At 40.2% G+C, this 26,729-nt stretch overlaps 1 protein-coding gene across 1 annotated transcript; it reads left to right on the top strand.

Moving 5' to 3' along the window:
• The first annotated feature begins 297 nt into the window (after positions 1–297).
• Positions 298–11,059, top strand: CCDC195 (coiled-coil domain containing 195). Its single transcript, XM_066345425.1, has 3 exons — positions 298–559; positions 6,398–6,644; positions 10,936–11,059. Exons 1-3 carry the CDS (start codon positions 298–300, stop codon positions 11,057–11,059), a joined length of 633 nt encoding a protein of 210 aa, XP_066201522.1.
• Positions 11,060–26,729: the final 15,670 nt, after the last annotated feature.

Below are 26,729 nucleotides of genomic sequence, written 5' to 3'. Positions count from 1 at the left end.
ACAAAGCAATGCTCTCGAACTGTGGATTGATATGAAATGTATAATAAAATACAAAGAAAAGCTCTGTTCTGAAAAGCAAAACCCAGAATGAATAAGTCATGGAAATCCTTTACCTCCCTGGACAGCCTCACCCCCCAGGTGCTGAAAGATGGCACAGAGAAGAATGACATCTATTGTTCAGGAAGGTTTGTGGGTGGGATCAACCAGTCCCACTAAGTAGACTGTGCATTTGACTTATGAGCAAAAGTTGACCTTTCTCCCCTGAGGAGCAAAACAGGAGCAGCCAGAGAAGACGTGATGGAAGCCAATGCCCAGCTCATCAGAGTCATCCAAGAAATGCAGGCAGAGATCAACAAGCTGGAGAAAGAGAACCAAGCCCTCCGGCTGCAGCTGACTTCAAGCAGTCAGAGAAGCCTCAGCTCAGGGGGACCATCAGGAGATGAAAGGGAAGAGGAAGTCCCAGAAGTTGGTAACCTAGCAAAAATGCCTGGACAGTCTCCAGCAACACTTCACGGTGGTATTTCCACTGATTCAGCATCAGCTGTGCAAGAACACCAAGGTAAAGGAAGTCCATAGTTCTTCTGGGCTGTGCCATCTTTACAGATAGCTTCTAAATAGTAGGTTTACTGTGCAGCTCCCATAACTGCATACTATGGTGTTGACAGTAGCCAGTTTCATCTTTTTTCTATGGAAAGTAAACTTTAAATTCTGAGGCAAACATTTCTTTAGTATCTTTAAGCAACATTGAAATGAAATTCTTTACGTATATTTCTGGAAAGGTAAAATGACAGGTTTGTGAAGATCAGTCACATTACAAAACAATGTGTTTTTTTACTACAAATACTTAAATACTACATGATAGATCACTGAATGGGTATATGTCAGGTGGCATGCTCACTTGTGAATCTTGAACAATGTTGCACAATAATTAAATGTATGAATATCACAGTCAGACAAATATGGTTGCCAATGATTAGTCATTCATTAACCACTTGATTCATCTTTCAGTTTCGTTTTCTTCATTTGAAGCTGTTATTATATCAATAAATCCACAAACAACATGTGTTGGCAAGAATTTGGAGGAAAGCAAACCCTTGTACACTGTTGGTACGATTGAAAATTAGTGCACTCACTGTGGAAGACTGTATAGAGGCCCCTCAAAATTTTTTTTAAAAATTACCTTATGTCTTAGCAATTCCATTTCTGGGTATATGTCTTTAAAAACCTAAAACACTAATTCAAAAAGATACATAAACCTCTATGTCATTTAGTGATATTTATAATAACTAAGATAGGAAGTAACCCGAGTGCCATCAGTAGATGAGTGGATAAAAGAGTGTGGAACATATGTGCAATAAAATATTACTTAACCATAAAGAAAAGACTGAAATTTTACCCATTGCAACAACATGATGGTCCCAGAAGATTTTATGTTAAGTGAAATAAGTCAGGCAGAGAAAGACAAATACATACCATTTGATTTCACTTATCTGTGGAATTTAAAGAACAAAATAAATGAACAAAACAGAAAGAGACTTATAGATACAGAGAATAGACAGATGGTAGCCGGACTGGGTGAAAAAGATGAAGGGACTGAGAAGTATCATTTGGCAGTTACAGAAGAGTCAGGGGTGCAAAGTACAGCACAAGGAATATAGTTAATAATACTTTAATAATTATGTATGAGGCAAAGAGGCACTTGAATTATCTATCAGAGGGATCACTTTGTAAAGTATAAAATTGTCTAATCACTATGATGTATACCTGAAACTAATACAAAATAGTATTGAGTGTCAACTGTAATTTAAAAATAAAATTTAGAAAAAAGAAAATGTGACAGGACTTACCTCACATGGTTGTGAGGATTAGCTGCAATAATAGATCCAGTGCTGAGTGCAGCACCGGGTAAACACACAGCAATGTGAATGGCAGATACCACTGCCTACCCGTGTTTCACCAAGAACTTCACTGTCCTGTATGAAAGAACGGATACACAATTCAACCTGCTGTACAGGGTGAAGGCTTCAAGATGCAGGGTCAATGTGTAACATGTTCTTAACAATCAACTCTCTTAGCTTTTACGGGGAATAATTTTGAATCTGCAGTCTATACGTGAAGTCAGGAACAAGCAGAGCAAAAAACACATCTGTTGTCAGAGCTTGCCCACACAGAGCATATTCAAATAAAATTGATATGCATCATTAAATACTCAAAGCTCTCTTCATATCATCTGCCAAAGGCTTCGGGCAATGCCATTCAGAGGTTCTGAACAGCTTGGCGATGAAACGAGTCACACTTACCAGATGTTTTTCTCTGCGAACGAAGCCTCTCTCTCGGATGGGACCCTATGTTTCAAAGATGGAAACAGAATCAGGGTCTCTTCCCTTTTTGTCCAGTATAACTCTAACTCTGAGTAGTTCCGTCAGCTGGTCGTTTAACAAACTTGAAAGCACTACCTATAATGAGGTTTGAACATTTCCTAGTGAAAAGAAAAATACACACTTGTAATGTGTCTTCACGTCAGACTTCATAAGCTCTGCATTCTTGACATTTGGGGCTGAGCAAATCTGTACCCTAAGGGCCTGTCCTGGACCTTGTAGGATGTTTAGCAGCTTTCCTGGTTTCCAAGCACTAGACTCCAGTAGTACCTTTCTCCCCTCTCCAATCATGACATCCCAGATGTCACCTAGAAAATCAAGTTTCTTCCAGTTGGAAACCACTATCTTATCCCAAAGGAAAAAAACACTCCTTCAAACCTATTTTCTACAATGCTTATCCTAATAAAAAAAAGTAAATTGGGTCTTTGTGTATCTTGTACTTTTCTAAAAAAAAAGTAATGTACTGTTCAAAGAACAGAACACGCCATCAAGCTGAGAGGAGGTTAGAATATTAATAAGACAACTGATATCCTACTTCTTCAGCATAGAGGCAACAACTTCCAATAAGAATATTAGCATTAAGTTTGAAAAGGACGGATGGAAAACATGTGATAAATTTTGAGAACTTAGCTGTTGCATGGATAAAACACAGAAAGAAATATGATTTAAATTTGTGCTTGGAAGCCCATTGAATTACCTTAAGTGATATTTACTTATATCTTATATGGGATGCTCTATTATGAAGGTAAGCAACACAGTAAAAATTCCTGATTGCAGCATCCTTGTGTAAAAATGAACAGGTTGAAATAGATGTTCTCTAAGGCCTGTGGCAACTATAAAATTATGTGATTCTATGACTGTAACATGCTTTTATGATCACTCTCTTCTTCTGCAAAAGAGGAAGAGTGATAGAATCTATCCCACGGGGCTATTGGGATGATTAAATGATATAGCACAAGACTCAACATGAGTTACTTGACAGTAGTTTTCTTAATACCATTAGATATGTCATAAAAAATGCTACTTGACTTGAGAATAACTTTTTATTAGCAGTTTTAATAAGGTATTTCTAATATTAGTCAAAATTCATACTTGCAATTGACTCATAAGAGTTCAATCCTGAAAGAAACTTTAGAGATCGGCTCCTTATTTTACAGTTGAGGATAGAAGACTCAGAAAGATCAAACACCATGCCCAATTCTCTTTTCAAAACAGAATAATATAAACCTATTCTTTGAAAAGGAGTGATGTGAAATCTTAAGTGTGAGTCTCCTTTAAGAAAGGGAACAATTACCTTGGCCAGTTGGTTCAGTGGTAGAGTGTCAGCCCAGCATATGGATGTCCTGGGTTCAATTCCTGGTCTGGGCACACAGAAGAAAGGACCATCTGTTTCTCCACCCCTCCCCCTCTTGCCTTTCTCTCTCTCTCTCTCTCTCTCTCTCTCTCTTCCCCTCCCACAGACATGGCTTGATTGGAGCAAGTTGGCCCGGGATGCTGAGGATGGCTCCATGGTCTCCACTTCAGGCGTTAAGGATATCTTGGTTGCTGAACAACAGAGCAATGCTCCAGATGGGCAGAACATTGCCAGATAGGAGGCTTACTGGTTGGACCCCCAAAACACATGCATAGTCTGTCTCTGCCTCACCTCCTCTCACTGAGTTAAACAAAAAAGGGAACGATTAAAGAGGACCTGGGCAACATCATTTTGGAACTACTCAGAAAGAGGCAATTTGCTACAAGGAAAATAAAATAAATTCTCTTTATAGGGAACCCCCAGCATTGCTGGACCTCTGAGTCTTTTCAATCTAATCATATATTTTGCTGTAACTAAACTGTACTTGGCAGTGATCTTTAACATTGTACTAATGACCCATGAGGCTGTGTTGAATATATTTTCCTATTTATTGATAACAAACTAAAGGATACAGAATATTGTGACCCAGGGACAGGAAGAAAGAGCCCATTTGCTAATCAGTTGAGTTGGAGTGTAAGTTGCAGATAAGAATAAACATAACTTTACTATCATCAGCATAATTTCCTCTATTGTATTTTTTACCACTTGGTATAAAGAGATTGTTTTATAATCCTTTCTAGCAGAAACATTTATATTTGTTAAGAGTCAAAAACCTGTTTTTAGATCATTCTAAAAGCTATGTATCATAGCTAAAGAAAGTGTTTTGAGGTAATTTATAAAGAGTATTTGTAATCAATCATCTCAGATGGATCTGAACTTAAACTTCCCTCAGACTCCTGCCTAAAATTTCATCTTCTGTTCTTCCAAACTATAAAAATCCAGGGCATCCTCCACTTTTTGCAAGGACCATAATAATTTTCTGTCTGTGTTCTGGAGATGTAGGCACCAGACACACATAAAAAATAACTGTGCTTTTGCCACTCCCAAAACTAAACACAGGTCAGGGCTTTCTTATACTTCCAGGCTAGTTCATGGCAAGGCTGTGATGAGAAGTGATAAAGATTTGATGAGCATTTATTAAGAGCTGCAAGAAATGCAAACCAGCATATGAAGTCAGTGTCATTAGCCTCAGGGGTAATAACTAGATGTCTAAGCCAGGGGTTCCCAAACTATGGCCCCGCGGGCTGCATGCGGCCCCCTGAGGCCATTTATCCGGCCCCGCCGCACTTCCGGAAGGGGCACCTCTTTCATTGGTGGTCAGTGAGAGGAGCATAGTTCCCATTGAAATACTGGTCAGTTTATTGATTTAAATATACTTGTTTTTTATTTTAAATATTGTATTTGTTCCCGTTTTAGTTTTTTTACTTTAAAATAAGATATGTGCAGTGTGCATAGGGATTTGTTCATAGTTTTTTTATATAGTCCGGCCCTCCAACGGTCTGAGGGACAGTGAACTGGCCCCCTGTGTATAAAGTTTGGGGGCCCCTGGTCTAAGCAGAGGTTGAGTGACAGGGTCCGGGTCAGTTAGCACAGCATTAGAGCTGAGAGTCAGACAAACCTAGACCCTCTGAAATGCAGCTCTTTCAGTCAACGTGCTTTAGTTACAAGGAACGGTTCTAGATTTATACCAGAAAAGGAGAGTTTGTTGGACAACTCTCACGGACAGAAAAAGGACTGGAAACCCTCAGAAACTGCGGCCACAGACATCTCCACCGCTCTCGGCAGCCTTGCAATTTTTCACAGAAGGCATTTTTGCTTCTTTTCATGTGTCTACATTGCTTTCATCTCATATTCAACAGGCTCCCTTAAAATACTTGGATCAACACAAAGACACACAGCTATAGGAGAGTTAGCAGCAGCCCGTTCAATTATTTGTGGCCATTCAGGTGATGAGGCACTACGGCTGCGCAGGATCTTCCAGAATCAGGAGTGAGAAAGCCATCCAGAATTAACATCTCTAGAAGGAGTGAGAAAGCCATCCAGAATTAACATCTCTAGAAGGAGTGAGAAAGCCATCCAGAATTAACATCTCTAGAAGGAGTGAGAAAGCCATCCAGAATTAACATCTCTAGAAGGAGTGAGAAAGCCATCTAGAATTAACATCTCTAGAAGGTCCATGTTCTTCACGGGGAAAGTTTTGTTTTATCATCTTTATGTCAAAGCCTCTGTTCAAAGCTTGTGTTCCCGGAAAGTTCTTACCTGACTGAACTATTCAAAGAGCTTATGACCTCCTCCCTCCTGTCTCTGTCCTCCTGCTCTTATCTGTCTTATTTGTCTTCCTAGAATCTATCACTACCTGTTTTGAGTTGGGTTTTTTTTTTTTGGTTAATTGTCTGTTTGCCACACAAGAGGGTAAGTAAGCTCTATGCAGGCAAGAATTTTGGGTTGTTCACTACCATATCCCCATCTCTTAAAAAAGTGTCTGGCAGATGGTTGGCACTCAATTATTTATAAAACTAATCAGTTTTATGCCCCCAAAATAAATAAATAAAAAACAAACATTTTGTTTAATTAGTGTAAATAAAATACTATCAATATAATTTTCCATTTCTGGACATCATTAAATGCAGAATTTTTAAACTTAAAATTTGTGTCTCCTATATAGGCAACGTCATGATTATTAGACGCTATTCCATTTCCTCACCAACCCATCCATTTGTTCCAAATATCCCCTGGAAATCTGGGGAAAGACACCCCAATGGTAGAATTCTAGAAGCTCGGGGTGTAGTGAAGTCACTTGCATGTTCTTCAATCAAGAAGCAAGACAATGAAGAAAAGATGTTTGTGGAAGATTCCTTTCCTAGCAAGAGTTACAGCCACGGAGCCTTGGCCGAGCCCGTTCTTGGTTGCAGGTAAGGTCCAGTCGGCCTTACGCTGGTTCACAGGGGCATGCTGGGATGGATGCTGAGACATGCCCCTGGATGAACAGGTTGCATCTGGTGGAGAAAGCAAAACCAAATAGGCTATTAAGGGCAAAATAATTTCCATCTTACTTATGTCCATTTCAGGAATCAAAAGGAACACATTTATTTCAGGTCAAATGGAACTCTCTAATAGATGCTTCCAGTATGTGGAAAATAGTCTCCACTTTCTCAAAAAAATATTGTTAATGATCATACTCTCAGCTAGTGATACAAGAGTCAGCAAAAATAAAGAGTGGTGCTTCCAACGCTGGTGCAGTGACAGACTGCTGAGTAAACGGAGACAACAGTCCTGCATGTCTGGGGAGAAGGCAGTCACTCGAGGAGCTGAACTCAGAATCTTCTCCGAGAGAGAGTTGTTCCTTTGGAGCAAGGCACTGAGTGGCATAAGAAAGGGCCCTTTAGGCATAACTTAAAATGGCCAAGAGACAACGGGATAACTAACCTGCAAGGCAAAGCATAGAAATTGGCGTTTAAGGAGTCAGAAGTAGCCTGAGAACTGAAGGGTGGAGAAAACATTGGAGAGGCAGGCGGAGAGTTGAAGAAAAACACTGGCCAGTGGCCCCAGCAGTGGGTAGAACCAAGGGCTCTCTGGGAGCAAGATTGTCACCATCAAGCATAATTGATCTGCTCTGCTCTGCTAGAGTGTGACCTCCCTCCCCCACACTCTGCATTCCTACCTTCCAGCCCACAGTCTGGCCCTGACTCTTTAGCAAGGGTCCCTACGCATTTGTCTCCTAAGAATAAGGGAGAAAAATAAGGAAAAAAATAGACCTGGGTTTCACGATAGGTTTATCACAGGGAAGAGAAAATGGAAAATGATGGTTGAGAAGACAATAAGGGAATCAACTAATTCAGCAGTGTCAGGAGATCAAATCAAGGAATAAACATAAGTACTAGGCTGGCAGGAATTCTCAGAAATGTTGGAAAGAGCTCGGGACTTCCCACAGGATGTGGGGTACCAAGGTTGAGACAGTTTTATTTGAATTTTATAAGACAGGATGAAAATTGTGTATTTACTTATTTAGGCTCTTTGCCTAAAAATATATATACATACATACTTACATGCATACATACATATATAGTCATAGTTATATAAAACCACAAAATGTTCATTGTAAAACCGTTACAAATTACAAAACACAAATGCAGTATTCAAAGTAAAAAGTATAGAAAGGAAGATCTTCCACAGTCCCACACATGAACAATCATCAGTTATATCTTAAAAGCTATCTTTCCAGGCTTGTGTCTACACAGTTTGAAACCACAGAATGCATGTCTGGCAAGGCTTTATTTTTTGCACTGAAACCATTATATTCTCACAGACCTACACTGCTAATTGAGAAATATGGTAGTATTAACTTTCCCATTTCAATACATATATTTTCTGTGATAGTTTGGGAACCAACCCAATGTTAATAATGTATTATTTTTCTGAAGCAAAACATTTTCCAACGTCCAAGCTGTCAGCGAATAAACTATTTGAACACAATCCATTTCTAATTTGGAATCTACTTTACTTTGAAAGATTGATCCAATTTTAGGGCTGTGTTAAAACAAGAAAGTCAGTAATGAATGAAAATCAACAGCTGGGTTGGTATAAAATCCAGTAGATACAGAGAGAATTGTTGACTAGAAGAAATTAAACATGTATTTTTAGGTTTTTTTTAATTTTGTCTTTTACTTTCTCAAGGATTAACTAATAAACTAATATGTCACTACATTATTTCTCTGATTTTTTTCTTTGGTAGATTTATTTATTTTCTAATAGCTTTCAAAGAATTTTACAAAGATTTATGGAGATCAATTTGTTTTAACTGGGTTTTTGAACAGTCAGACATCATACCTAACTTGCTTGTAAACTTTTCCACTGTTATATCAAGGAAGTATTTTCTAAAATAATACCAATGTCAATATTTCTAAGAACCAATGTGCTCCCAAGACCAGAAATGAGATTTTAATTTTTCCTAAATTTTAACATAGAAATACCATCTTTTTCTTCTTATGTTTAAGAAAAAAATAATCTCAGGCTGTCAAAAAGATTAGAGGAAAGGTTTATGGAGAGTATTAAAATTACAAATGCTATTTTATTCATTTTACTGATAGGAGAAACCAGTTACATTAAAATAAATACGTTCCCTTCTTTCCCTATAATGTGGTTAAGAAGGCAGCCCACGGAATCACACAGCTAAAAGCCCAAGTTCACCCTTTACCGACAACACAGCCTTGGGCAAGTTATTTGTCTGTCTTATGCCAATTTACTCTTCAATAAAAAAGGAATCATAACAGCGATGGCCTTATTGCTTTTGTGAAGACTAAATGAGACAGTGAAGTGAGTGCTGACTAAGTAGAAGCAGTTATTATTTTATTGATTCCAATAAATGGAACCACGGGCCACCCTCCCAAGGGAGGGAGCAGATGTGTCCCCCCAGATGCGGGCCACTAAATACCATTCTACTGGCACTATGGCCTTAGCTAAGAAAGAGAAAGACAGAGAAAGCGAAATTTGAAAAAGGCATGAATTTCGAACACCCTTCTTTAGGTTTCTTCCGGGGAGCAGTTTATCCTGGTTTATGTCACTGTTCTGCATAACACGGTCAGAGGGAGAGGGGAAACGGGCCAAATGAAAAGACAAGCGAACGTTGGGTCATTACAGTCACCGCGCTCTGCCTTTATTGCCCAGATGTGATGGATATTCAGTTACTTCAAAGTCTGTAACTGCAGACTGATCTGGATTATAAAATAATTGCCTCAAATTTCTGCTTTATTTCAACTGAAGAGCTTGGATGGAAAAAAAAAATGTTCTGCCTGAAACAGCTTGATATTCTTCAACTTTAAGCATTGAGTTAATAACTCTCAGGCATACAGACCCTATCTCTATAGTTTCAAATTTTAGGTTTATCAACATTCTTTTTTATTTATTTTTTCTAAAGTTGGAAACGGGGAGGCAGTCAGACAGACTCCTGCATGCGCCAGACGGGGATCCAGCCGGCATGCCCACCAGGGGTCGATGTTCTGCCCATCTGGGGCGTTGCTCTGCCGCGACCAGAGTCATTCTAGCGCTTGAGGCAGAAGCCACAGAGCCATCCTCAGCACCCTGGCCAACTTTGCTCCAATGGAACCTTCGCTGCAGGAGGGGAAGAGAAAGACAGAGAGGAAGGAGAGGGGGAGGGGTGGAGAAGCAGATGGGTGCTTCTCCTGTGTACCCTGGCCAGGAATCAAACCCGGGACTCCTGCATGCCAGGCTGATGCTCTACCACTGAGCCAACGGGCCAGGGCTATCAACATTCTTTACTGGGCTTAATTAAAGGGCCAATTTCTTTTTTTTTTTTTTATTGTATTTATTTTTAATGGGGTGACATCAGTAAATCAAGATACATATATTCAAAGATAACATGTCCAGGTTATCTTAAAGTTCAATTATGTTGCATACCCATCACCCAAAGTCAGATTGTCCTGTCACCCTCTATCTAGTTCTCTTTGTGCCCCTCCCCCTTCCCTCTCCCTCTCCTCCCTCCCCCCGTAACCACCACACTCTTATCAATGTCTCTTGGTCTCACTTTTATGTCCCATCTATGTATGGAAAAATGCAGTTCCTGGTTTTTTCTGATTTACTTATTTCACTCCGTATAATGTTGTCAAGGTCCCACCATTTTGCTATAAATGATCCGATGTCATCATTTCTTATGGCTGAGTAGTATTCCATGGTGTATATGTGCCACATCTTCTTTATCCAGTCATCTATTGATGGGCTTTTTGGTTGTTTCCATGTCCTGGCCACTGTGAGCAATGCTGCAATGAACATGGGGCTGCATGTGTCTTTACAAGTCAATGTTTCTGAGTTTTTGGGGTATATACCCAGTAGAGGGATTGCTGGGTCATAAGGTAGTTCTATTTTCAGTTTTTTGAGGAACCACCATACTTTCTTCCATAATGGTTGTACTACTTTACATTCCCACCAACAGTGGATGAGGGTTCCTTTTTCTCCACAACCTCTCCAACATTTGCTATTACCTGTCTTGTTAAAGGGCCAATTTCAACACATAGTCTGGAATTATTGTTGAGCAACTAAACAGAAAGTAAATACTATGATATATTTAAAATCAAGTTTTAACACATGAGTCAGTGCAGTGGTTGGTGACTATGTCAAAATATACTAAATGCCTCATGTAAAAGCTACTAACAAGTTTTATTTCTCTTCTCTTTATTCTGCTTTCCTTAGGGACAAGATGAAGACCGTCAGTTTCCTGTTACCCATGGACATAGCTTCATATCCCCAAAACTCAAGTTCTTTGAAATGCTCACCAAATCAGATCACAAATCAGCTAAGCACCATTACAGAATAGGATGTATGAGGAGGTAACATTAAACAAACAGATGATGCCTAAGAGATGGAAACACCATTGGGTCAGTGAGCTCTCCTACAAAGAGCTCTGGCAAAATGCCCAGTAAGACACACAGAGCACTCAGTGTGAGGTCAGTAGACTTGTCAAAGGACTTGGCCAAGAAATAGAAGTGATCACTTTGTGTTGTTGAATAGTCTCTATGCAGCACGTGAACAATTAAATGTGAATAAATTAAGCTGTGTGTTAAGTGTTCAGTATCTATATTATGCCATCAGCAAATGCTGTTATTCACATTATAAGTGTTGCTTTCCAGATCAAACCAACAAATCTAGAAAAATAGTTTTATAGTCGATTAATAGCATAGAAGCAATAGTGGTTATTCCTGTAGTTAATTGTGCAATGATATCTCACTGTCTCTATCTCATCTGGTCTTTTAACAAGCGAACTTGACTTGAAGGAACTGCTGAGCTGAAGCCAGCCCACATGTGGTCTTCTAATATCCTGTGTCACCGGCATTGAGCACAAACACAGCCACTCCAATAGCATGTATTGTGGGCTCAGCACATCTGAGACTGGCTAATGACAAAAATGCTAAACCAGGTTAGAAGAAAAGAAAAAAGGTTGAGGAGCATTACTTAGGGGTTAGAAATCTCAGAACACCCTCAAAAACTTTTAGTCAAGAAAACATCTCCACTTCCTGGTTTGCAGAAATCATGTTCTAATACCAATATCCTTTTTAAACAAATATATTAACATTTCTAGAGTGTTAAAATGTAGATGCCTCAGTTCTGCGCCAGACCAACTGAATTGGCTGGAGAGGTTGAGAGGCAGTTAGAGAGAAGACGAGAAAGTCACATTTCAAACAAGCATTCCCAGGGGATTTCTGCTATAGAGTTATGCTTGCAATCCACTATTGTAAATACTAAGACACATAGTCCAGGGCTCCCCAAATCTGGTGCCAAGTTGAAGTGGCAGGAATTGAAACAAGGAAAGGTTGAAAATGGTCCAATCCCCTGGTCAGCAAACTGTGGCTCGTGAGCCACATGTGGCTCTTTGGCCTTTTGAGTGTGGCTCTACCACAAAATACCACATGCAGGCACTATCTCGATAAGGAATGTACCTACCTATACAGTTTAAATTTTAAAAATTTGGCTCTCAAAAGAAATTTCAGTCGTTGTACTGTTGGCTCTGTTGACTAACGAGTTTGCAGACCACTGGTCCAATCCATTCCTAAGAAAGGATTTTAATGGTCACAGACCCCTAAAAGGAAGGTAGATGAATCAGTGAATACTCTGAAGCAAAAGCTACATAATGGGTCAAATGTTTTACTTATTTATGATATTCACTTAAAGTTAACAATACTCTCAACCTTATAATAGGTGTACAGTTGGGCAAATTACAACTAAAGGGGAAAGACACAAATGAGATACAAAAAAACATTTAAATGGAAATAAAGACACACACTGAGTAGATAATCAACCTACAAAGTTATGGACATTTTTAGTTTTTGCATAATTATATTCTCTGTATATTTATAGAATGGAGAATTTTGTGTTAACATCAGTTTAAAGAAACGTTTTCGAAGCAGCGAAAAAAACAACAATAAAAGATAACCACCAAAATTTCAATGTCATAAGTGGCAAACTTATAATAATGAATTACCACACATAGCCAGTTCAATGACTAGCATGTGATTGGCATTCCATACATGTTCTGTGAACTGAACTGAGCTGAATTCATAGTTACATGAGTCCTAACAGTCCTATAAGAGTTCCATACTGTCTCCTGAATTTGCCACACTAAGCCAGTCATTAAATTTAAGATGTTTGTAATTTAAGGCATTCTCAATTAAGTGAAGATGATCTCTGAGTTCTCAATGTCCAGGGAATCTAAGGATCAAATGAAGTCATGTATGTGGATATGTTGCAAAAAGCACTAAGCAAATACAAGACACTGTTTTTATTTTCCATTCAAAACATAGGCTTCCAACATAGGCCTAATTTTAAATCAAGGTGTTAAGTTAATAAAAATGTGTATGTAAAAGAGTTAGCTTTTATTTTTTTCTGGCTTTTGATGTTCTCTTGGTTAAATTGAGGAGCTATCAGGTAATAGACAGACAGCAAGATACTTTCCTAGGATCAGAGTCCCGCGCTTTACCTGAAAAGAGGAGAACAAAGAAGTAGGAAGAGGAAACCACCCCATGATGAATTCTTAATAGTCATCAGTACTATCAATAATGGTACAATTAATAACTCTGCGGGTCATGAAAGCCAAAGGCTAACAGCTACATCAATTGTCAGTGTTCACCCATCTCTGCCAGAGCTATTTGCTTTCATAAAAATGGTCTTCTGCAATTTGCTTTAACAAATAAGCGTTTGGAAAGAAAAGAAGACTTACATGATGTGCTCAGGATGGCAAGTCCTGGCAGTTTCTCTCACATCCCAATCCTGTCAGCTCCCATGGCCTTGGCTGCTTTCCATTACTCAGGCTGTGAATCTAGAACAAACTCAACCAGAAAGATAGCTGTGAACAGGGACCATGTGAAACATGATGGCGTTCATTTGATTTCTTGGTCCAAATTCAGTTTATCTTCTAGAAAACAGATCTTAGGATCCTCTATGAATCCTAGCAGGCACAATTATTGAGTTTGATAGTTTTTTCCACCAAAGTCCAAAGGAAAATACAGTCATAACTGCTGATTATGGAAAACACCATTCATAGACTTAAGATAATGATAAAAAAAATTGGGCAAAGACATACGTGATTATTATAACCAACAATTAATGTTCAGTTATATTTCTTCCTTAAGAGACTGAGTTCTGCCACTTGCAACAGTATCTCATTTTTAAATATCGATGCAGGGAAATATATGTTCATTCAAGCATGTAATCAGAGAATACTTTTTCTTACACAGGAATGATTAAAAGACCTGGTATACCTTTAATTCTTTTTTGATTTCTGCCTTTATCATTAGTGTTGCAAAACGACCAAACTATATGACTACAATAATCTGCTCACAGTCAGTTTTCTAAAAGATGAGAAAAGACTGAATTTATCTCATCTCATGTATACAATACTTGATAGTTTGACATGATTAAGAGTCCCTTGAGCAGTTGAACTTAAAACACAATTCACCCTGAACTCAGAGAGAGGTTAAACTTGTTCTTGTCCAGGTTACTGAAAGGTTAATTCTCTGTGGCTCTCAGGTTCACATTAAAAAAATGTCTCTAATTTTTCTCTTTTTTTCACTAGAATTTCTCTTGCACTCACCTCAAAAGTCTTACACTTGAGATGTCTGAATCTGAGGATCAATTATAATAGAAGTCTATTCTTAACAAGGATAAAAGAAATTCATTCTGCCATCTGTTCAATATCATTTTCTGCTGACTAAATATATAATATCTATCTTTATTAAGAGTATTCCAAAAAATACAGCACCACTTTTCTTTAGGGAACACAATTATCAGTCATAATTTTAGTCATTCATGAAAATTGTCCCTAATTCCATTCAGCATTAATTCCCAAGACTCACTCTTTCTTTTTCCTTTCCCCCTTAACCTGGAGAATTTTTAATTCACATACAGTTACACCAGACCAGGAACTCACTTCTGATGCAAAGATAGGGGTGCGAGACTTTCTCAGTAAGAGAAACTGCACTCTCTAAAATATAAGATTCTTGATTTTTGAAATACCATTTTGTCCAGCAAACTCCATTCTTTAACACAAGAAAAACTGGCACTGAGGAGCAGAAGAGTAAATGGATGACTCAGAAGCAAATATCTCTTTAGACCATTTGCTACACCATTTAGTGCCCAAGCAAGAGTAATTTGCTAAAGGACCCATGGTCACATGTACTAGTTAAATGGGCATCCAAGAAGTGAGACAGTTATTCTCTTCACATTTATTTTATCTGCTCTGTGGATGATTTTATATTGTCCACTCAAACTGGGGCCGTTTTCATCCCTGCCATTGTCTTTGGTCATAATCCTGTCTGGACTGATTGTGTGGAGATCCGTTATCATGTTATTAAACATGCGTACTCCTTCCTCTCTTCAGACAGAAGCTCCCCAACATCAAATCTGTCCTAAACCGCTTCATTCAACTGTTCCTCCCAAATATTTGCTTCTTCTCTCCCCAAGTGCTTTAGAATTCTCAAGCTGCATTGAAGCTCGGTGCCAGCCTCGAGAACCTCGCGTTTAAAGGATCTCTTCAGAGCCCATTCCAAGCAAAGACGGCCCTCTGGAAACTGAAGCTCCCAAACTGGAAAGTGCCTCTGTCTTCCCAGCCTTTTCTCCCCAACCCTGAAACTTCATAGATAGCAGCGGCTCTCAGTCCTCGCTGCAAAATAAAACAGACTGAGGAGCATTGACAGTCCCATTAGCCAGCTGTACCCTGGACAAGTTATGCCACCATCCCTGGGGACTGACCTCAGCATACGTATTCTTTTTTTTGTTTGTTTGGGGGTTTTTTTAATTTTATTTATTTATTTTTTACAGAGACAGAGAGTGAGTCAGAGAGAGGGATAGACAGGGACAGACAGACAGGAACGGAGAGAGATGAGAAGCATCAATCATTAGTTTTTCATTGCACGTTGCAATACCTTAGTTGTTCATTGATTGCTTTCTCATATGTGCCTTGACCGTGGGCCTTCAGCAGACTGAGTAACCCCTTGCTGGAGCCAGGGACCTTGGGTTCAAGCTAGTGGGCTTTTTGCTCAAACCAGATGAGCGTGAGCTCAAGCTGGAGACCTCGGGGTCTTGAACCTGGGTCCTCTGCATCCCAGTCTGATGCTCTATCCACTGCGCCACCGCCTGGTCAGGCAGCATACGTATTCTTTAAAGTAAAGCAACCCTGGTGGTTCCAATGAACAAGCCAGGCTGAGAACCAGTTATAAAGGTGAGGGGTTGCTAAAACCAACCCTGCTTGCCATAAATCTTGAAGAAGAAAGCACGCAGCCTGGAGTTCAGACAGCCCTTGACCCTAATGCCTATAAGCCTGTATGACCTTAGGAAAATCACTGAATCTCTTTCAGTCTCCGTTCCCTCATCAGGAAAAGTTAGATACACCGCCGTTCTTTGGCCCATGGAGGTATTATGAGCTAGTAAAGCATCTACTACAACACCTAGCACCCAGTAAGAAATCAAGAAACAATCATAATAAGAGTAGTAGTAGCAGTGGTATGTGCAAAACATGGTCTTTGCCTTCAAGGAAAAGTTCATTAGTGAGTCATTCCCACTGCCGACCCCGCACAGGGAGTTAGCGGTGTCCCGCACATGGAAACCGTGTCCCCTGACTCAGAGCACCACAGTTCTACCCTAATGGACTCAGTCCTCCTGTCGCTGTTTGGTGGTAAGAGAGAACTTATATAGTAAATAAGATTGAATGTGACCGCACAGTTCTTTCCCATGGAGAAAATACATTTGAAAATTGACCTCTGAGTACACACACTGAAAGAGTTCATTGCTTATTTGAGGACTAGAGCAACTTCATAGGGTTTCAATGAGCTCAAAGCCATTTCTCACCAGTTTTATACTAAGGACCACAAAGGACCGCCTCGCCACGGGGACCATCAATTTCAGGGCCGCTGGGCTGCGGCGGAAACCTTGATGAAGATGTAACCATTCTTGTGAGGATCTCCACCTGAATTTGTACACAGGCTGCCTTCTGCCAGTGGACCATGACATCACTCTCCTTCCCACAGGACCACAGAACAAAACAGCGCCCAGTTAACCGAATAAGCTAAGAAATGGAATAGGTCAATAAAATGTACTTATGGGGCAAAATTCACTTTGAGAAAGTACTTGTTTCAGGCAAATAAGTACATTTTGATCATTTTAGGAGACAGTCTGCATTTGGAGCTTTCAAAAGAAGATTCTAAGCCTTTAAGTGAATGGGCATTGCCACAGCCGCTCACTAATGAGCACTCGGGCTGAATTCAATTTGGCTTAGAATCCTATAAACGCTCTATGCAAGATGCATTATTAACTGTGCCTCTTAAATACTCAATAAATGCGCATCTTCTCAGCACACATTGCATTTGGGGCTGGCTGCTCTGAATGTCAGCTCTCATCCTTATCCAACATGACGAGAATATTCAGAGGCTCGAAGGTCACTTACTTCGTCAACAACATATCGCAACATCCACACCACACTTTGCATTGTCTCCTGAAGCTATTCTGACTTGACGGTCGACGACACAAAGAGTGGTGGACATACAGGTCAAAGAGTTTTCTGCTATTATGAGAAAGTGTCCTTTACTCCTAAAAACATAAGCACAAAAATCATTCTCCCTTTCTGACTGAATAATGAGGTGTGAGATGCGATGTTCGGAATCAAAGCAGCACTCTTGTCACCATGAGGAGGTTAGCCAGAGCACAAAAGCAAACACCGCACTGAGGATGTCAGAGAGAAATTATATTTATAAAGAAGCTAGGACTGTGAGTATGTCATTCAGCTGTTGAATTCACCAGCCCCTGAAACCACCTTGCCTCCTCCCATCACTCTGATGTTCTCTGGGAAATTTTTCTAAGTTTTCTATTGTTGCCATAACAAAGTGAAACACACATTCATTGTCTTACAGTTCTGGAGGTCAGCTGTCCTGGAGGTAAGTGTCAGCCGGGTCGTGTTCAGCGGTGGGATTCAAATAATGTAACAACTGGTTCTCTGCCCTAATGACTGTTTTAAGTATAAAAAACGTTATACCAAAAGGTAGTTTATTATTTCATGCATTTAATACTTAACTAAGGTCAATAAAAGAGGAACACAAAACTATACTATGTTACAAGAAAGAGTTTTAAAATATTAACAAAAAGTATTAAATAATATCTGGAAAAAAACTGTTATTTAAGAGATTTTCAAGGCAACTTGTCACTCCCTGGTTGTTTAGCCTTTTTCTCTTTATGTTATATGTTTATTTACTGAAGTAACAAACGTGAGGGATTTAAAATGTAGTCTTTCATCAAAGGTATAGTGAGTTTTACTAAGTGAATAAATAAATATTACAAGCATAGTTCCATCAAATTGTTTTCACCTGTGGACAGAATGAACATTACCACGGGCGCTTGAATATGCTGTTGTGCAGATGAATGTTAAGAAAGAGCAAGGAATGTAAATTTGTGATTTCCACATTGGGCGGCTGCCCAGGTGCCCACCCTAGAGAGAACCCTGATGACAGGTGCCATTTTAACAACAAGTTCGCCGAGCGCAACAAAAAATTAGGTATCGGTTCTGCTAAACCAGCACGAACTGGCTGAATCCCACAACACTGGTCGCACTCCTTCTAGAGGCGCGGGGAGGGGGGGGGTCCATAATCTTGCCTTTTCCGGCTTCGGCTGCATCCCTTGGCTCATGGCTGTCTCTCTTCATGGCCGCCAGAGTAGCATCTTCAAATATCTCTCTCTCTCTCTCTCTCTCTCTCTCTCTCTCTCTCTCCCTCTCTCTCTCTCTCTCTCTCTTGCTCGGGCCTTCTCTGACTCTAGCTCTCCTGTTTCAAAAATACGTGTTCTCCTTTTAAATCTTTAAACAGCTTTTGTGTACAATGTTACTATACTGCTCACAAAAATTAGGGAATATTTCAAAATGAATATGAAGTGATAAAATGTCCCCTAATTTTTGTGAGCAGTTTTTTATCAACATATCAGCTTCAGTAATAAAAAAAAAAATTATAATTTGCAGATTCAATTTAAAAATATTTTTAACCACAGGTACCCTCCTCCAGGAAAATGGCTAGAAGCTATTTTATCAAAACAGGGTATCAGGCTCTACCCCAGTGGTTGACTTGGAGCCTATAAGACAGGGGTCGGGAACCTTTTTGGCTGAGAGAGCCATGAACGTCACGTATTTTAAAATGTAATTTCGTGAGAGCCATATAACAACCCATGTAAGTTACACATTATCCAATAAAAATTTGGTGTTGTCCTGGAGGACAGCTGTGATTGGCTCCAGCCACCCGCAACCATGAACATGAGCGGTAGGAAATGAATGGATTGTAATACATGAGAATGCTTTATATTTTTAATGTTATTATTTTTTTATTAAAGATTTGTCTGTGAGCCAGGTGCAGCCATCAAAAGAGCCACATCTGGCTCGCGAGCCATAGGTTCCCGACCCTTGCTCTAGCAGGCGTCCCCAAACTACGGCCCGCGGGCCGCATGCAGCCCCCTGAGGCCATTTATCCGGCCCCCCACCGCACTTCCGGAAGGGCCACCTCTTTCATTGGTGGTCAGTGAGAGGAGCACTGTATGTGGCGGCCCTCCAACGGTCTGAGGGACAGTGAACTGGCCCTCTGTGTAAAAAGTTTGGGGACCCCTGCAAGGGGTAGTTACCACCATGAAGAAGGCACTCTTTGTCCCCTCTAGTCATCGCATCAAAGGGCTCTCCCATTGCAACGGGGAACCCTGTGCTAAAACAAGAAAATGTCCCCACACCTCTAACCCCAGTAATGACACTTCTAGGACTCTATCCTGAGGAAACAATCGGAATTATGCCAAAAATATCCAAAGATACTTATTGTAATGTTATTTTAAAGAGAAAAAAATAGATTTTATGTCCAAAAATTGGGAATTGTGTTGGTAAATTTGGGGTCATGATGGAATTTATATGTTTTGGAGAATATTTTATGGCATGGGAATAGAAACATAATATATTAAACTTAAGTGGTACAAAATAGAGCATATAATCCCATTTTTCTATACATATAAATATTTTAAAAAACACAACGATTGTCTATGAGTGCATACACACAAATGATAAAATACATACATCCAAACACCAGCGTGATCATCTCTGAGTGGTAGAATTATAAGTAAATTGTTTTCTTCCCCTCCCTTTTATTTTCTAATATATCCATAATGAACTCTCTTCATCAGAAGAGGTGTTACTGATTACACAGAAAAATGGCACAGAGCACCTGTCATGCTGACAGGGTGAGCTGGCAGCACCACCTTCATGCGTGAATCACAGTGTCACTCAGATATTCCAGGACCTCATATTTCTGCCATGGTCACTTCTCTACAGACTGTGGTGACATTCTTCTCACAGTACTGTACAATAAAAATAAAAAATAAAAATACATGTAACACTATCATACACATATATATGCATATAATTAAAAGTGATATATTAGAAAAGTGGGCCCTAGCTGGTGGCTTAGTGAGTAGAGCATTGGCCCAGCGTGTTGACATCCTGGGTTCGATTTCCAGTCAGGGAACACAGAAGAAACAACCATATGCTTCTCTCCCCTCTGTCTCCCGTTTCGCTTCCTCTTCCCCTCCCCTCAGTCAGTGGCTCCATCGGTTTGAGTGGGGTCCCAGGTTTTGAGGATGGTTCAGTTGGTCCAAGTATGTCAGTTTTAGGCGCTAAAAATGGCTTGGTATTTGAGCATCAGCCTCAGACAGGGTTGCTGGGTAAATCCCAGTCAGGCCTCGTGTGGGAGTCTGCCTCATTATCTCCCCTCCTCTCACCTAAAAATAAAAAAGAAAGAAAGAAAAAGAATATTGGCTAATAATAAACATTGATCCAGATGAGATGCTTTTTAAATGAGATATTGAAAATGTCTTCAGGGTCAACTTAATGTCTGTTCTGAAGATGAGGAACAACCTTTTCTGTATTCATGTCAGGCTGCTTCCCTCTGAGCAGGTGAAAAAAGACTGAGCTGCACATTCATGGAGTCAGCAGACTGGGCATCCCCAAGTGCTAGTTCAGCCGAACTGTACCTAATAACCCTCCAAAAGCGCAGAGACAAGAGTGAGTGGGCAATCATCCGGTCACAAGAAATCTCTGCAGTCTGACACTCTCAGCTGGAACCTGGACTTGCAGTGACAGAGCTCTGAATGATCTGAGAAACTGACGCTTTTATTTATGGTTATTGCCCGAGTATACATAATGCTGATAACACAGAATTTATTCTATTGACTTTTTAACGTGAGTCTCAAATGTTGCTATTATTGTCACCTCTTCTCCTTCGGTCTATTCATATTTATTAAATAAGAGGCAGTGAAATGATTGGAATTTCAGACCACAGCAATCCCTGGACTTTGCTGGTCCTCCAACTTCTAATCCGTAGAAGAGGGAGTTGGACTGATACCTCTCAGGGTCTTGTAACCACTGGCATTCTATCATCTTATGAGCACTGCCACAGTTTATCTATTTTAGGTAGGGAGAAAAACAGATGTGAGCAAACAGGAAGCCATATGCCCTAAACTTAAAAGAAAAGAAATCTGAATGGGCTTCTATGAAATTTGGCTATGAACCTAAAGAAATCCCTTCAGTAAGTCAGTAAGAACCCCGTTTCCTCTTGTTTCTATATTAGATTGATGTGTTTTATCATTGGGAATTTCTCAAGTGGACTTAAGGGTCTATGTCCTATATGCAGTGAATTCTCATTATTCATGGTAGTTATGAACTATACATACATATAACCTCAGCATGATCTGAATTACCAATTGTTCCTAAGGGAAATACAGGCTTAGGATCCTGTGCACCTGTGATCACAAAATTTTCACCAATCAATCCATACATAAACTTGCTTTATGTATATTTCTGTTTAAAGACACCTTGTTTAATATATATCGTGATTCAGTAAGGTACTCGCAGCCAATAACTCTGTAACTCATGGCGAAAGTCAGCTTATCTAACATGTTCTCTTCATAAAATACCTCGTAACTGTCTTGCCCTGAGGCTCCCTAGACAGTACTTTAACACTACTAGCTTGAGGGGAACATTTTAAACATCAAAACCACCAACAAAAAGCTCATGAATGTGAAAATCCTGGCACTGCTCAAACGTGGAAAGGACACTGGTTTGCAGCCTGAGAGCTGACCAAGAGCATCGATTTGGTCACTGTCAGCTGGGAAGACGCGCCCGGGGCCTCAGATTTTTGTCATTCTATGCATGTCCACAAATGGCCCTGAGAAGCAGCAAGCATTGATCGGGGAGTTATAAATACATTTTAGTGAGAAGGTGAACTCAAACAGGCAGGGTCTGTGAATAATGAGGATCGACTGTGTTCATCATCTCATCGCCGGTGGAAACATAAAATGGGAAGGATGACGAAGTCTGGGGGACTAGTGTATTTGTGAACTTTGAGATTTTGGGAAAAACAAATGCATAATAATCATCAGGTACATGTCTCCTCAATGTCTCCAGAAGGTGGTGCTTAATGCTTTCGCCGGGACCCCTACACCACCTAACTTGGTCACTATATCCTGTGTTGTGCAATAAACGGCGAAACCTCACACCCAAGGCTCTTTGTCTCTTTTTCTCCTCTTCCTTTGGTCTTTCTGACATCTGCCATTACTGTTTTTCCAGACAGCGATGAACACATGTGAGTGCTAGTTAAGTTTCAGCAGACCAGCTTTTGAGTCTGACAAGCGCATTGACCAGAGTTGAGTATCTGAACCGGCAGGTAAAAGCCTCAGAGTTCCAGCCATCGTTTCACTGAGCCCTTGGCTCTCCTCCCAACAACCTGGAACACATCCTTTTCATGCGTGACTATGACAAAAGGCAGCCCACTGCGGAAGTTTTTTATGTTCCTCCTGAGTTTCTACAGATGATGCAAATCTTTGCAAAATTATTCTGCAATAGTACAATCAAGTGGGGGAACTGTGGGCAGTTTTTTTTTTTATTATTAGAGTTAAGTAGACACCGATCTAAGATCCAGAAATCCTGCTTCTAGTATATCTCTAAGAAAATTAGTTTATGTGTCCTTTAAAAGCTTTATCATTAATTTTAGAAAGCTAGAAGCAAAGAAATAAAGAATAAATTGTGTTATATTCAGCAATGGAATCTCACATAGCAATAAAAATAAATGGAATTGATAGATGAATTTCAAAAAATAAGATGTTAAAATGAAAGAAGTCAGACACACAGCAAAAGCCTAGGGTATGATTCCATTTATAAGAAGGTCAGGATCAAGCAAAACTAATTTATGTAGATAGAAGTCAGAACAGTGGCTCCTCCTAATGCGTGACTTTGACTAGGAAAAGGAGTGGGGACACTTTCTAGGGCACTGGAAATGTTCTACGTCTTGTTCTGGGCAGAGGCTACACAAATGCACACACACATAAAACTTTATTTGGCAGATGTGTTGGTTTCCTACTGCTGCCATAACAAATTGTCACAAACGGTGGCTTAAAGCAGCACAAATTGGTTATCTTACGACTCTGTGGGCCATTGTCCTGCAAAGCTCTCATAGGGCTAAAATCAAAGCATTGCCAAGGTTGTGTTCCCCTCTGAAAGCGTGAGGGGAGAACACGTTTTCTTGCCTATTCCTGACTCCAAATGCCATTGACATTTCTCGATCCGCAGTCCTCTTCTTCCATCTTCAAAACCAGGGGTGGGGGTTGCGGGGGTCTTCTTCATATCGCATCACTCTGGCTTTGTTTCTGCCTTCTTCTGCTGCTTTTAAGAACTCTTCTGATTTGATTGTGCCCACATAAATAACCCAGAATAGTTTCTCCATCTCAAAGACTTTCATTGAAGCACCTCTGTGAAGTCCTTTCCCTCATGGATGGTAACATATTCACAATTCTCAAGGATGAGGCTGTGGACATCTTTGGCAGTATTCTGACTACCACACATTTAAGATTTGTGCACTTACTTGTATATAAATTCCACCTTAATTTTTAAAAAATAAAATTTTTCAAAAATGGCAGAAAACCCTGCGACTGTTGGGCTTCTGAACAGTTCATCAAGGTTTAGGACAGAAGGCAACAGAGCTCGAACTACGAAAAGCTCATTCATAGCCCGCTAGGCAGTCTGAAATAAATAGTCCAATTTAGGAGTAAATCAAATACACAAGCTCATTTTTGATTTAGCTGAGGAACATAAGCAAAACCTGCATAAAGCATCATGCAGTATCTGAGAATGTCACGCAACCTAAGAACAAATTCATCTGTGTGTATCTCGTGCCCCTTGTACGACTTCACCCACAAGACTGTTAACTGTTGTTCAATGATATGGATCCTTTCATTTCCAGCTAACTTTGACTGTCAAGTAGGTAAGCAAGTCAAGAGACAGATCATTAGCCTGATCTTGAACACTTTCATTTTGAGCTTACTACTTAAATTTGCCATTAATTGAAAAGACTGTGAAACAAAAGATTATTTTTAATATATATAAAAGTTATATGACAGTAAAAGACTGAAATAGATTTTTTTAAAAAACTGGCATCAGCCTTACTTGTTAAAGGCATTTTAGCTCGTGCTTTTTTCGCATCAAAGTATGTTCACAACAGATCCTTCCTATTTAGTTAACAGTATTTGCCTAATAAGAAAAGAAATGCCTCACCAGATGGTCTCAGTTACATTTGCACTATTTTTCCAGTCTATATTACATTTGCCTTAGGAAAACGAACTCAACGGATTAAGCTAAGAAAATAACACAAAATGAAAAGCCATCCCTCTGGCCCTCCGCCAGACTAATCCTGCTTACCTGTGCACCTGCTGCCCTGCCAGAGATCGGGGCCATCTTGGCTCTGGCATGCCTGAAGCCTCGGTATTGTGCCAGATATCTTTCACTAGAAGCAGTATTGCTTTCCCACTGATTATATAAACAACAATGCACCTGAACATTGGAGTCTTGTTGATAAGGAGAATAGCCGTATATACCATTTGCCAGATGACAAATGCCTTTTGGTCTCAGAAGTTCAAGGGCAAAGGGACTTTTAAGGGAATGAAATGCAGCTCCGGAAGGTAAAAACTCAGGCACCAACATTGGTAAGCAATCGCTCAGACAGGACTGGTCACTCTGCCAAAGTCACACTGCCGCTAAGTTGATAAAGACGGCACTTAAACCCAGGCAACCTGGCTCTCGTGCGATAATCCACTATTTGTACCATTCATTGCACTATCCTGTGGCCTCCCACACCTCAGAAATCAAGGTCATGGGTGCATCCGCTTTAAAATAAGTCTGTCTCCGGTCTCCACGCACTGGGCTGGCCGGAGAGAAGGAACACCGTGTTCTCCGGCCTCGAGGGTACCCTGAAGCGAATGCCATTGAGCGTCAGATTGGAGGCTGACACCAGTTCAAAGGATTCCAAAATGTTGCATAGGTCCCCCGAATTTCCAGGCCACACTTTGGTAAAGCAGCCAGTGGGGCAGTGCCAGAGACGTCTCAAATTCACTAGGATGGTGATGGTCCAGGAAGTAGAATCGAAATCCCCTTGGAAAATACACACGTGGCTTCCCCCGTGCGAACCCACTCGGGAAATCGTCCTAGATGTTACTCAAGCGCACCAGGACAGCCAACGCTTTTTGAACTAGATACACTTGAAGAAAAGTGCGGTGAAGGGGTGGGGCATCCCCTACAGCTGCGCTTGTTTTCTAAGCGGAGGGACCATGCACATATAGTTAGTTAGAGGCAGCAAGAGTACTCAAACCGGCTCGTAGAAACACGGCTTTCAAAAACCCAAAGGTATGACACAGGCTTATATCAACAACCATGTGCTTCTACAAGAGCCTGCCATTCAGGGGCCTGTGGGTGCCACCTAGGCCTTCCAGAAAGTCCATTTATTTGTCTAGGACACCTTCATTTAGCACCCACTGTGGGTGAAGTAGGGTACCAACGCCGGATACCACTACAAACTAGACAGACTGTGTTCCGTAACATCCTGGCACTTATATTGTCACTGAGCAAGCAGACAAGGAGATGTACCCACCAAGCCATCAAAAAAATACATGAAATAAATAGTTACTGTAATAAATGTGGAGAGGAAAATGCACCGAGTGCTAAACAGAGAATCATTAGATACAGTTCTTAAGAACTGAGGTTGAAGGATGGGAGAGCCAGCTGGTGACAAAATGGGACAAGATCATCCAGGAAGTGGGAGGAATTTATATTCCTGCTGCCTGCCGGCTGTCACCACCCTCCCCCCAAGAGGCCAGCTTCCCTGTGCCAGTGTCCCTGAACTAAGGGAGAATAAAGAGTGTGCAAAATGACCCTTGAATATGAGTTTAGCTCCCCCTTGTATGCTCTCAGACCACGACCCTTGTGTATACATCTCGGCCTTATCAGGAAAACAATTTAGGACAGCATGAAGACCTGGATGTTCAGAAAATCCAGGGTCTGGCTTGAGCTGTGCCTCTTCTCAGGGTGTCCTCTAGATCAGTGGTCCCCAACCTTTTTTGGGCCACAGACCAGTTTAATGTCAGAAAATATTTTCATGGACCGGCCTTTAGGGTGGGACGGATAAATGCACAAAATAAAATTATGCGACCGGCGTAAAAACTGTGGTATTTTTAAATATAATTGTCAAACTTACGATATTTATTAGGCTAAGTTAAAGGAGGAAAGAGCATGTCCTCATTATTCAGGCTGTATTTAAATTTGTTATGCTGACAACGTTTCATGTCTGACATCAATATGTAATATGATAGGTTCAGGCTCGCTACCAATCATGAACCTACAACAATAAAAATAAACATAAATCCACTGTGTACTTGTATGCAACTTTATTAGAAGCGTCCTCTTAACATCGCACCAACAACATAACATGAGTAACATCCTCTCTGCCTCCAAACACTTTCCAGTCGCTATGGTAACGTTTAAACATGCCTTAAAAATAAGATACAACACAAAAACAAATATAAAGTGCATGAAAAATACAACTCATCATTATTATGAATATTGTAAGTTAAGGGTTATTTATTATAATGTTTATATAGAATGAGAG

The sequence above is a fragment of the Saccopteryx leptura genome, chromosome 7 (assembly GCF_036850995.1).
Source record: "Saccopteryx leptura isolate mSacLep1 chromosome 7, mSacLep1_pri_phased_curated, whole genome shotgun sequence".
NCBI lineage: Eukaryota > Metazoa > Chordata > Mammalia > Chiroptera > Emballonuridae > Saccopteryx > Saccopteryx leptura.
The sequence above is the reverse complement of the archived record's forward strand: the minus strand, read 5'-3'. Positions and strand labels throughout refer to the sequence as shown.